Here is a 13,185-nt window from a genome sequence, read left to right on the forward strand (position 1 = left end):
AGCTACTCACCAGAACTTTCAGGCAACAGATACATAACTTGTGGTTCTTTTCCTATTTCAATCAAACATCAGCTGTAATTTCTTAAAATCTTTAGAGCAATGCATATGTTAATTCAAACTCACCTAGGCAGATTGGGAAGAAAAGCAATTGGCCTTTAAATCTTCAGAAGAGGATTTAATGACAGGTTCAGCCCGTTTAATGACAGGCCCAGCACCACACCCCTGTTTTATTATGTTTCATTATTACTGCATAAATTTCCTTTATTACTCATCATAAATAAAAACCAAATGCTTGCAAAGTGGGTTTAAATAGGTAAGAGTGCAAACAAAAATATCATTCAAACATCATGAAATTGGAATCTCAGATTCTTAAAATATATATTCATATTTTTTAAATGTCTCAAAAACACCACCAGCTTGCCATTGTCAATCTCAAACTAGGTTTTTTGGGGTTTTGTGTGTGTGCGCGCGCGTGTGTACCCATTATTCAAAGATGAAAAGAATAAAAAGCACATTCAAACAGGAATCTCAGGACTTTTCACCGTGACTGATTTTTGACTGATTCAGCTAAGAAGACACACCAAAAGAAATTTGCTACGGTTGATGCAAGATGTGGAGCTAGGGAAGCTCAAGTACTGCCTGGGGATGAATTTAACCTGCGTGACAGGTGCAGAGCTGTCACCTTCAGAAATCTTAAGGGGGACAAAGTCATTTTAAATGCCTTTCTCTTAGCCAGCCATTCCATTACACAAGGAACGACTAACGTCTCTCCGGCGTGAAACCAGCCGGCACGGGGCTCAAGGAATAGAGATCCTCTGCTCCGCCTGCTGGAGGGAGGGGATTAGGGACTGAGCGCAGGGATCCAACTTTTCCAAAACCTTAGCTGAGGCCTTGCAGGACGCTCGGCGGGCGGGACTGCAGGCTGCGGGCGCCCCGTGCCCGGCGCATGCGTCCCAGCGCCGTCCGCGCCGCCCGCCCCCCCCCCCCCCCGCCACGCCGCCCCGACTTCGTCGGCTGTGACGTCACTGCGGGCCGAGCCTCCCCGCCCGCGCAGTGGGACGCGCCCGCGCAGGCCGGCCGGGCCGGGGGCGGAGCCTAAGGGGGTGGGGAGTGCCCGGCCCGGCCGCCCAGCTGGAGACGGATTCAGTCCGTGCGGGCTCTCCACCTAGCCGGAGCGACGCTTGGCGGTGTGGACGCGGCGACGCGCCTGCCCTCGGCGGCCGGACGCGCCCTGCGCTCGGCTGCGGCCACCCGAGGCGCTTCGTCCCGGGAGCGCGCCTGGAAAAGCCCATTTCACCACGAGGGGCTCGGCCATTGCACGGGCCCCCAAGCCGCGGGAGGACGGCGGAAGAGGGCTGAAAGCTGACCTGAGCTCTCCTCCCGCGGGGAGAGGGCGCCGGGACGAGGAGGGGAAACAGGGAGGCGTGCGACGAAGCTCCGCTCACGGCCCGCGGTGGATCCTCCCGGCCCGTCTGCGTCTGCGGGCTGCGAGATGCGCGACGAGGCCAAAGGCTTGCTCGGCGGCGGGGGCGGCGGCGGGGACGGCGGCGGGGGCGGCGGCGGCAGTGGCGACGCGGGCCTGGCCAGCGCCTCGGCGCAGGGGCAAGCGGAGACCGTGCGGCAGCTCCTGGAAGCCGGCGCGGATCCCAACGGAGTCAACAGCTTCGGCCGGCGCCCGATCCAGGTAGCTGGGGCCCCGGGGCCTCGCCGGCAGGGGGCGCAGGAACGCAGGGGAGCGGCCTCCGCGGGACGCGACGGGGACCGAGAGCTTCACCGACGTATCTGCGTGTCTCCTCCGTGAGGCCGTGGGGCCCAGGTGTAACGCGGGTTCTCCCCCACCGAGGATCCTAAAGAAGGGGCCGGAAAAAACAAACAAACAAACAAACAAACAAACGCTACTTAAGTTTGGTTTTCTTTTCAGTGGTGGGGAAAATGTCCATACTCTCTCTCCCGTCCCATGATCACAAATGCGAGGGGTAGATTCAGTTGGGAGAAAAGGGCAGGATGTTTGGGGAGGAAAACTCTCTCGACTCTCTTTCAATAAATATCGACCACCTTTCATTGATGAGAGACCATTAAATGGCAAGTTACACAATCCGAATCAGATTTAAGGAATAATGCGGAATCGTTGAACACGAATTACCTACCGTGAAACTCTTTGTATTCTTTTCTCATAGAGCCAAAATGAATACAAAGAGATAAGCCAGGATCCCTCGGCCGCAGTGCTTAATTCCTTTTACGTTAGCAGTGTTCATTGTTAACACTCTTTATCCAATGTTTATTGATCCAGCTTTAATAAGTACTGATATTTTTTGATTCCCTTAAAATTCAAAGTAATATTTTGTGCTTTATTGTTGACTATAGTGGTTAGTATTCATCTCGATGTCACATTCTAGAACCCATCTGTTATTAAGGAATCCTATTAATTGTGTAGGTTTTAAAAGAAAATATGTTCATTCCTTTTGCATTCTTAGAAAAGTGTTATAAGACTTGAGGGATAGCTTAGGGTGGTTAAGTCCCTTAAGCGTCTGCCTTTGGCTCAGGTCATGAGCCCCTGGTCCTGGAGTTGAGCCCAGCATCAGGCTCCCTGCTCAACAGGGCGGCTGCTTTTCCCTCTCCCTCTGTCCCTCCTCCCTTGTGGGCGCTCTCACAAATAAATAAGTGGATAAAATCTTTTAAAAAGAGAGAAAGAGGGCAGCCCGAGTGGCTCTGCGGTTTAGCGTCGCCTTCAGCCCGGGGCCTGATCCTGGAGACCCGGGATCGAGTCCCACACGTCGCCCTCCCTGCATGGAGCCTGCTTCTCCCTCTGCCTGTGTCTCTGCCTTTCTCTCTGTGTCTCTCATGAATAAATAAATAAGATCTTTTTAAAAAAATAAATAATTAATTAAAAAAGAAAGAAATGAGGGATAATTTAAGATTTCAAATGATATTAATAACTGTAAAAAGAAATTTTAATTATAGTTTTAATTCATGTTCTGAGATTCTAAGAACCACGTTTTTCCCCTCTACATATGAAATACCTTACATACGTCACTAATAGAAATAACATATCATATCTTTTAAGGGGGGAAATGGATGTTTTTAATATTCATGAAACAAATCATATACTATCTTTCAATTGCATAGTACATCTTAAAATACTTAAACTCACAAGAAAAACTCCATTTTGGATATTTAGTTATCAAAAACTGTTTTATTTTTAAAATAAGAAAGTAAATACTTGTATAAAATGCATATACAAAAGTAGATGCTACAGAATTACAGCTCCAGAACATTTTTTTCTAAGTTATACATTACTCTGATTTGACTGACAACCAAGTTCTTTTATACATAGCAAATTATTTACTATCTAACATTATAAAACCCTATGACATCATAAAATCCTGTATAATGTAAATATACTGTTTATGTTACATGTTTATGTTACGTTAAATATATTATCCTTTAAACTTTATCCCTTGCCAGGGCACCTGGATGGCTCAGTGGTTGGGCCTCTGATCCGGGTCCTGGAATCACATCCTGCATCCGGCTCCCCGCAGAGAGCCTCTGCTTCTCCCTCTGCCTTTGTCTCTGCCTCTCTCAGTTTCTCTTGAATAAATAAATAATCTTAAAAAAAACTTTATCCCTTAAAATATTAAAAATGTTATGTTAACTTAAAATATTAAAAATGATAAGCCATTTGTTAAATAACTTTTCATTATAAGACTAGATAGGACTTTTTTTTTTCCTTTTCCCCCCTCTATATCCAATTTGGACTCAAAATTGTCTGGCTATATTCAATTTATAAGCACAGATATATATGAGAGTGAAAAGTAAAAGCCTCCTACAGGGAATTTACTAAAAGAAATAAAAAACTCAAAGCATTATTTCTCCTCTAACGCCTCTCTTAAAAATATCAACTGCCTAATAAATATTTTTAGAGCTAGATTATGGCTGAGGTGGGAGAGCCACCAAGGGAAATAATCTTAAGATTTTAAAAGCTTTTAAACTTAACCCCCCCCCCATAAATCATTTAACAAAATAGATGCCCATGTTCCAAAGGAAACCAAAAATTTCTTTTTCCGCACAACGACTCTCAGCGCTTTCTATCAGCGCTTTCTCGTCTCCGCGTGTTTGGAGAATAAGATGGAACTCAGAGCCGAATAAGGAGTATAACTGGGGCGGGGGTGAGGGTGCGGGTGAGGGGTGTTGGGGCTGCATCAACAAAGTATAACTGACTCCTGAGGCTTGTAGCGCCTCTGTGTTAGGTGGATACTTCCTGAATAGGTATTTCTTTGAAATGGTCCACCTGTCCCTGCCCAGGCCTGCATCCCGCTGCCCTGACCACTGCCGCCCTGACCACTCTGCTCTCCCGGCAGGTCATGATGATGGGCAGCACCCGCGTGGCCCAGCTGCTGCTGCTCCACGGCGCCGACCCCAACTGTGCCGACCCCGCCACCCTCACCCGCCCTGTGCACGACGCGGCCCGGGAGGGCTTCCTGGACACGCTGGTGGTGCTGCACCGAGCCGGGGCGCGGCTGGACGTGCGCGATGCCTGGGGCCGCCTGCCCGTGGACCTGGCTGAGGAGCGGGGCCACGGCGCTGTCGCCCGGTACCTGCGCGCAGCCGCGGGGGACTGAGGGCGGCTACCCCCAGCCGCCCACTACGTTTCTCCCCGGTTCCCCACCCCCAGCCCAGTTGAAGGGAGGCTACAAATGTGGAGCGGCGAAAGCCTGAAAGCCTTCCAGGAGACTTGAATCACGGTGGGGAGAAGCAGCAGACCGCGAGTAAGTTCGCCTTTTTTTCTTTTCTTTTTTCTTTTTCCCTGGATCCCGCCCTCACACTCACCGTGCAGCCAAACGCAGAGGTGATGCAGAAGGACTTCCAGAGAGATTTAGGAGCTGGACGAGAAGCTCCGGGGTGTTGTCGTTCACTTTGCAGGGTTTTCTGGCAAAAACCGGCCAGTTAAGTCCCTAACAACCCCAGGTGCCTGCCAAATTCCACGGGACAGACGCTGGCGGCAGAGTGGCAGGCGGCGGCCGGCGATGATTGGATGATTGGCTTCTGAGTGAGAGGCAGATGATACGTTTGCCCCACGGATCTTGAAGGAGCGTTCTGGAAACCCCTGCTTTAAGCTTTTAGGCTCTGGGGGGCTACAGGAAAGCTGAAGACTGAGGAGACGGTAAGACTAGGACAAGGAAGACGAGCTGGACAGTAGACTTGGGCATCAGCAGGTGCCCAAGCCTTTACATGCTGTGTGTTGCAACGTAAGTCACCTTTGAAGCGCTGCTCGCGGAAAGCCCTGGGAGCTTGGCGCCCAGCTCCACCGGGTAGTGACGGGGAAAGGAGGATGCCAAAGCCACCTGGAATTTCCCCACATGTTCTGACAGCCCTGAGTCAAGAAGTCCCAGAACAGCTCTTGGAGAGGGGAAGGTGCTCGCTGTTTGTTACTCAGACGAGGGGAGATTCTTTGGGAGTTCCAGAAGTCAGCGCCCAGGATGACGTGGTGGATCTCAGCGAGAGCAACTGTCGCCATTAACTGTAACAATTTGCTCCATCTATATAGGATAGGACAAAGAAACCCCCCTGTAAGATGAAAAGATTTCGTGATACTTTGTACTTTTGAGTTGTTCTTCGGTAACACTGGGGAGGCTTTAGATAACAAAATAACTTGTGCTCCTTGGTAAAGAGGTGAGAAAGAACTACAGCTTTTAAATCAAGCTCTGGCACAGTGCCAAAGCCTTGACCCATTCATCCTTCACCTATTTATTTCTTTGTTAAATTTTGTGACACTAAAACAAAACAAAACAAAAAAATTTGTGACACTTTACTGGGTGTCTCAGGAGGTCAAAGTATGAAATATTCTAAATATTTTTTAGAAAACCAATGCACTTACCCAGTAAATTATCTCGGAGTATTTCCCAAATGGTTGCTGGAAGAGTAAACTGAGTATGAAACTGTTGAAAATACATGATGATGGCTCACGGAATGTCTTCATATCTGCTGAACAAACTAAAGGCACACTGCTTTGGGATTTAATGTCCAGTGTTTTTCGATTCCTTACAGCATTGGAACAGCTGATACTTCAATGATTTAATAAAGAAAAAGGAATAGATTGGACTCCAAGATGTGGATAATTTGGCTTAAAAATGTATGATGTGGATTTAATACTAACTCCTGAGAAACATTAAAGACTCAAACCGGTTCACATCTCTCACACTTTGTAATTATTGATAAATGATACCAACAACTATTTTTTTAAAAAAACTGCTACACATAATAAGAAAAGATTTATGGGATGTATGTGACAGAGGGGAGACAGAGAGACAGGGAAACTGAGAGACCAAAAGAAAGGGTTTCTTTGAACTAAGTAAAAAATCTTTACTTCCCCACCAATTCTTTATCCCCAAATGAATATATTACTGGGGAAAGTTAATTGGGAATCAGAACATTTCTCTTTTTTTCTTTTTTCTTTTTTTTTTTCTTTTTTTTTTTTTTTTTGAGAATCAGAACATTTCTTATTGGGAAAAATATGTAAGCTCTTATTGACACATAACTTGAGCCAGGCATACATTAGAATACATTTGTTCATTTAACACTTAAACCTGAGCGATAAGTATCATTTCTTTTTTAAAAAAAATATTTTATTTATTTATTCATGAGAGACACAGAAAGAGAGGCAGAGACACAGGCAGAGGGAGAAGCAGGCTCCATGAAGGGAGCCCGATGTGGGACTTGATGCCGGGACTCCAACATCACACCCTGAGCCCAAGGCAGGCGCTAAACCCCTGAGCCACCCAGGGATCCCCGATAGGTATCATTTCCTAGAGGGGAACAAGATAGAGAAATAATAATTGATTATTTTTAATAATAGGGTATAATTTTTCCAATGTTCAAGACTCTCCCAGGGATGCCTAGGTGGCTCAGCAGTTGAGTGGTTGAGTGTCTGCCTTTGGCTCAGGTAGTGATCCTGGGTCCTGGGATTGAGTTGCACATGGGGCTGCTCCCTGGAGGGAGCCTGCTTCTCCCTCTGCCTGTCTCTCTCTTTCTGTCTCTCTCTCTCTCATGAGTAAATAAATAAAATCTTAAAAAAAAAAAAAAAGACTCTCCCAGAAGAAGAGCAAGTAGAATTAGTAATCTGGAAAAATGAAAGAAATCATCTAAAGAAGCACTTCTGTGGGGTGCCTTATGTAGAAAATGCAAAAAAATCAGTGTCATTTTAAAATACAAGAAGTCTGGGGCGCCTGACTGGCTCAGTTGGCAGAGTATATGACTCTTGATCTTTGATCTTGGGGTTGTTAATTCCAAGCCCCACATTGGGTACAGAAATAAATAAATAATTTTTTAATTAAATAAAAGAGGTCTGCTTTCATGTATGTGTCAGCAGCTAATCATAATCAAATTCTGACATCCTAAGTTTTCATTATTAACAACCTATTGAGTTATTCTGTGAAAACATGAATAATATGGGGATTGCTAAAATTTCACAGTGTTCAATTAAGCTACAAATAGATATGAACATAGAGATGACACATGATAGAACATATGTAAGAAAATACTATTTTAATTTTAAAAGTTAGTTGAAGGAGCAACAGTAGTTATGTCACAATACTTTCCATGATCTTCTCCTGTTCCATTTATAATACCAGGGGGAAAAGAGGGAATGAAAGAGAGAAATTAGGACCTGATTGGAAATGGAAGACCTGGGTCCCAGTACTGGTTCTCCAACTGCATGACCTATTACTGAGTACTATGACTTTGATTAGCCTCAATTCCTCTTATTTCTAAAAGGTGGGAATTAGACTAGATTTAGACTAGAATTAGGCTCTGAAGTTCCCTACCACCACTAAAGTTTTACCCCTTTATGAATTTGTGGCACACATGACTATAGTGGGGTCTTATACTTTATTAGTAATATTTGTGCCATACCATGAGTCAAGGAAAGATACATAGAAGAATAGAAAGGAAAGATATGTTTTAAAATTCAGGAGCCCTGGAAGGGAAAAAAAAATCTTTCTTAAGCACCACCTCCACCACTCAGTGGAAAAATTACAGGCAAATTTTCAAGAACAAGGAACAAAAAGGATGCTTTACAAAATCAAGAGTTTAAATGTTAAGGTTGCTTATTTTTCCTGTTGCTTTTTGCGTTTCTCTTATGCCCCTCAGAGACACAAGAGGAATTATTTCTTAAAGTGAGATAAGCAAGTAGACCAAATAGATTTACAAAGTAATGACGAAGTAGGCACTACAAACAAATATAAACGTTCTGAAAGAAAAAAGTGGGTTTTAAAGTGAGCATATAGTAAGGGAATCTGACCTAGAATGGGTTGGTATAGGAGTTAGAACCAAGCAAAAAGGTTGCACTGGGGCACCTAGCTGATTCAGTCAGTAGATCATGTCTCTTGATTTCTGAGGCTTGATCTTGGGGTGGTGAGTTCAACCCCCATGCTGGGCTGTAGAGCTTACTTAAGACAGAGTTGGGGATATCAGAAAGAACAAAGTGTAAAGACAAGAAAATGCTAAAATATGTAGTCATTAGAAGATAAGCAACTATAAGCAGCTGTCATGGATCTTACAAACCCATTTTTAAGGGTCTGTACTTCCTGGTTTGTTTCCATTGGATTCCTTGAAAATTTAGGTCCTTAAATTTTACCTGGGGGATCCTAAAGACCAGCTGGTTAGGGAAGACTTCTGTATCACCTATATGTGTACATATCAGTTATTCAGGAGGGCAGAGAAGGAGATGAAAGCAACGAAAGGAACACAAGGAGGAGCAGCTTGGTGGTGTTTTGTGGAAGATGGGTCAATTATTTAACAGAATTAATCAAATCAAACCAAAACAAACTTACATGGTCTACATACTGATGGGATTTGTGAAATGTCCCCAGGCCTAAAATTAGAATCTGCTCATTCCCTATTATGTGGGTTGGGGTTTTTTTAAGATTGTATTTATTTATTCATGAGAGGGAGAGAGAGGCAGAGACAGGCAGACAGAGAAGCAGGCTCCATTCGGGGAGCCCGACACACGACTCGATCCCAGGTCTGGGATCACACCCTGGGCTGAAGGCGGCGCTAAACCGCTAGGCCACCAGGGCTGCCCCCTACATGGGTTTTCTATAAAACTTTTCTCAAATTCAGCTACTACCAACAAGATGGCTCCTTTCTTGCCTCTTGACTCCCCCACTCAAAAGATTTTAATACCATTCTTTGCATAAGGAAAAAAATTACTTTTAGAAAAAGTAAGTTTTCTTTGTCATTTATATTTAATTATATAATTATATAGTATAATATATATCATGTATAATTATATAATGTATATATTATAACTCCTCTATTAATTTTCAACAAATTTGCTTTGAAACCAGTGCTAATGAAATAATATGTAACTAGCATGGATTACATATTAAGCACACTAATATAAATCAACAAATACCTCAGAACTGAGCATCCAACTCTAATTTACAATTTGATGTTTGAAATAAACAGAAACCAAGATTTTGCTAAGGACAAAAAAAAAAAAAAAAACCTGAGAAATGTGTGAGGATGACATGCTGACTCTCACAGCCATCTGTGTTATAGTGGAAGTTTACAAAGGAACCCCAAACACCTATTAATCCCCTTCCCACTCAGAAGCCCCCCCATAATTCTGTCATCTTCTACTAATCTCTAATTTCTGGACTGGCTTTGATGGAGTTCTCACATATGGATCTATTCCAGGATTGCAGGAGCCTTTGATCTGCTTACATCTCACCCTAAACAAAAGAATTTAATGTCATCATTTCTCTAGGGAAAAATTAAATGACATCTCATTTTACATGCACCTTAGGTATTTCTTATATCTTTACAGTGAGAGTGCTGTCCCTGCCAGTCATTTGAGACCAATATATAGGGACATGGTTCTCAATCCTGGCTCCGTAATAGAATCATCTATATAGAGAGATGTTCTAAAATTTAGATTTATTGACCATCAAGTCTACAGAATTAGAATCTCTAGGTCTGAGATGTTTGTGGTGGTTACTTTAAAATTCTTGCTCATGGGGAGCCTGGGTGGCTCAGTGGTTGAGCATCTGCTTTTGGCTCAGGTCCTGATCCTGGGGTCCTGGGATGAGTCCCCGCAGGAAGCCTGCTTCTCCCTCTGCCTATGTCTCTGCCTCTCTCTGTGTGTCTCTCATGAGTAAATAAAATATTTTTTAAAAATAAATAAAAATTTTATTTTATTTTTTTTAAAGATTTTATTTATTCATTCATGAGAGACAGAGAGAGAGAGAGGCAGAGACATAGGCAGAGGGGAAAGCAGGCTCCCCATAGGGAGCCCGATATGGGACTGGATCCCTGGATCCGGGGTCCCGGGATCACACCCCGAGCTGAAGGCAGACACTCAACTACTGAGCCACCCAGGCATCCCTAAAAATAAATAAAAATTTTAAATTAACCTTCCAGAAATATAGGTACATATAATTGTAAACACCTCTCCCCCAATGTACACATTGGGAAAACATAAATGGGATCATACTATTCTGCAACTTGTTTTCCTTGATTAGTAATAGATCTTTAACAACTTCCATTATAAGGACAGATAGATGCACTTCATTTTTTTATGGCTGTATTGTTTTGTATTTTATGGATGAAACTCAGTTTTGAAAAGAAATATATTGATAACATAAATAATCTTTTTCCTTTCTTGCTTTTTTTTTTTGCTACTATATATGATCCTATACAGAATCTTTTCTGCCTCCTTATATGAACTATCTGCAGAAATGTATAGGAGAGAAACTGCGAAGGTTAAGAATACATCTACTTCTCTCAAAAAAAAAAATACATCTCTCACACACACATACACACATATACACACCAAGTGTGTATGCATATGTATGTCTCTGTATAAAATCTTTCCATACTTATATGTCCATGTGTATTTGTTTTTATCTTCAATATTACATATGAGTGTATATATGCATATATATGTTTTCACTTTTCATATCAGCATGAGTTACTGAGTGGAATTTCTGAATTAAAGGAACATACATCTTTACATATGTATATAAACATATATCTGTATATATAAAAATACAAATAATATCATAAATACAAATATATGCAAGCATAACATATATTTCTTTCCATGCATATATGCACATACTACATATGTGGTATATATTTCCATACACATATTTATGTATGTGTATCTTTACATACTTACATGAGTTATACGAGAGGTACTGGTAAGTCAAAGGGACACGTATGTTCAATTTTTATAAATACTGTAAAGTTGCCTTCCAAAACAATCACACCAAGTTACAATAGTTTGTGATTGTTTTCTGATGACTTTACCAATATTATCACTTTTTTTTATTTTTGCTACATCCAATAGATATGTCATTGCTTCTGTTACCTTTCTTTACTCATGAGTAAAACTGAGTTTTCATATATTTTTCTGACCATTTGTATATGCTCTACTATAAGCTACCCATTGTATTCTTTTCTCATTTTTCTACTGGTTTATCTAATACCCTCTTCTATCTCTGCCTGTAGGATGAATTTGCTGAGCCAACATAGAAAACATTTTTCCTCCATTAAAAAACTAAGAGAGTTCTGAGAGATCAGTTTTTTAGGCCACAGGAAAAGAACAAAGAGAAAAAAATCACATTGATTCTCTATTTGCACAAATGATAGCTCACTCCCTATTGACTCCAGCCTTTAGCACAACAGAAAGAACACAAGGCTTATAGTCCTAAACCCTTCTTGATGATTCCAGCCCAAGCACTTGCTGGCCAGTGGGCTTCAGTTTTCTCACCTGTAAGATAGAAGTGGTAATCCCAAATTCAAAGGGCCACTGTGAGGATACAAAAAGTAATACAAGTATAAGTGTGTACACATACTAATGCTGCATCCTTGATCATACATTTTTTGAAGAGCACATAGCCAAAAGTCATTTGGAATTCCAAAAGTCTTTGTAATACCACAAACTGGTTGTTTTGCTAAAGATTCATCTTCATAATTGTATTTTGCTTACGGTACTATTAAAATTGCACAGAATTCCCCTGCTTACCACAACTTACAAAACACAGGTGTTGGGCAGCAGGGGAAAACCAAGATGGAATTTAAGTTCAAATTTTAAAATTTATATTCATTGAACACAGAGCTTACTGTATAATGACGTTACTTAATGTTCTTACTCAAATGTCATGCCTTGGAAGTGGGCATTTTCCCTTAACCCTGGAACAAGTCTAGGGGGGAGATGAAATGGCTATAGGTTAAGCTGTACAGGCCCAATTAATACAGATAGATTTCTGAATTCAAACTTGTCTGGAAAACTAAGGCTTGGTAGACTTCTCAGACATACTGGGATAATATGATATTTAGTACTAGGTGTCCACGAGGCTAGGTTAGAGTACCAGCTGTAACACCAGTCAAGATGTTGCTGTGAAGGCACTTTTTAGGTATAATTGACATTAAATCCATAGACTTTGAATATAGCAGATTATCCTCCATAATGTGTGTGGGACTCACCAAGGCCTTAAGTGAAAAGATACGTTTTCCAAAGAAGGAATTCTGTCTTTAGGCTTCTTGACTCAAATCTGCAACATCAGCTCCTCCCAGGGTCTCCAGCCTCACCTACCTGTCTTGCAGATTTCACTTGCCAGGCCCTATAATCACGTAAGCTAGTTCCTCAGAACAAATCATACACGCAGGCACATGCACACCCATCCTATTCCATCTGTTTCTTTGGAGAACACTAATAATCTCAAGAGATGTGCAATACAAATCTTGTGGTCACCCACCATGGTTTACTGCCACAGCTAATTCCCTGCCTGGAAACCCTGTCTTCCACTTCCTCGGGATTCCATGCTGGAACTGGGCAGCACTTTTTCTACCCACGCTCTCCAGTACCATACAATGAAACCCCCTCATTATAAATGTATGTTTTTTACTAATGCATCTCCCCCTATGAAGTTTTTTTGGGGGGCCGGGGGAAGGGTCACTGGTGTAGTGGAAGAGAGCAGGATCTGGCTCCCATGGAGTTTATAGACTACCATAAGAGACAAACCACAAACAAGTCAACAGTTACATAAGATAATTTCTATATGCTAAATACCATACAGAAAAAAAAACAACAAAAACAAAACAAAACAAAACAAAACGAAAAACCACGGTGATAAAATGGGGCCTGAAAGAGGAAGAGTCTTTGAGCAGCAACTTGAGAAG

At 42.4% G+C, this 13,185-nt stretch overlaps 1 protein-coding gene across 1 annotated transcript; it reads left to right on the forward strand.

The window, feature by feature from the left end:
• The first annotated feature begins 1,106 nt into the window (after nucleotides 1–1,106).
• CDKN2B (cyclin dependent kinase inhibitor 2B) lies at nucleotides 1,107–6,193 on the forward strand. Its single transcript, XM_055302419.1, has 2 exons — nucleotides 1,107–1,684; nucleotides 4,359–6,193. Exons 1-2 carry the CDS (start codon nucleotides 1,493–1,495, stop codon nucleotides 4,617–4,619), a joined length of 453 nt encoding a protein of 150 aa, XP_055158394.1. The 5' UTR covers nucleotides 1,107–1,492; the 3' UTR covers nucleotides 4,620–6,193.
• The last annotated feature ends 6,992 nt before the right edge of the window (nucleotides 6,194–13,185 follow it).

Source organism: Nyctereutes procyonoides, unplaced genomic scaffold (genome assembly GCF_905146905.1).
Source record: "Nyctereutes procyonoides isolate TBG_1078 unplaced genomic scaffold, NYPRO_anot_genome, whole genome shotgun sequence".
NCBI classification, from domain to species: domain Eukaryota; kingdom Metazoa; phylum Chordata; class Mammalia; order Carnivora; family Canidae; genus Nyctereutes; species Nyctereutes procyonoides.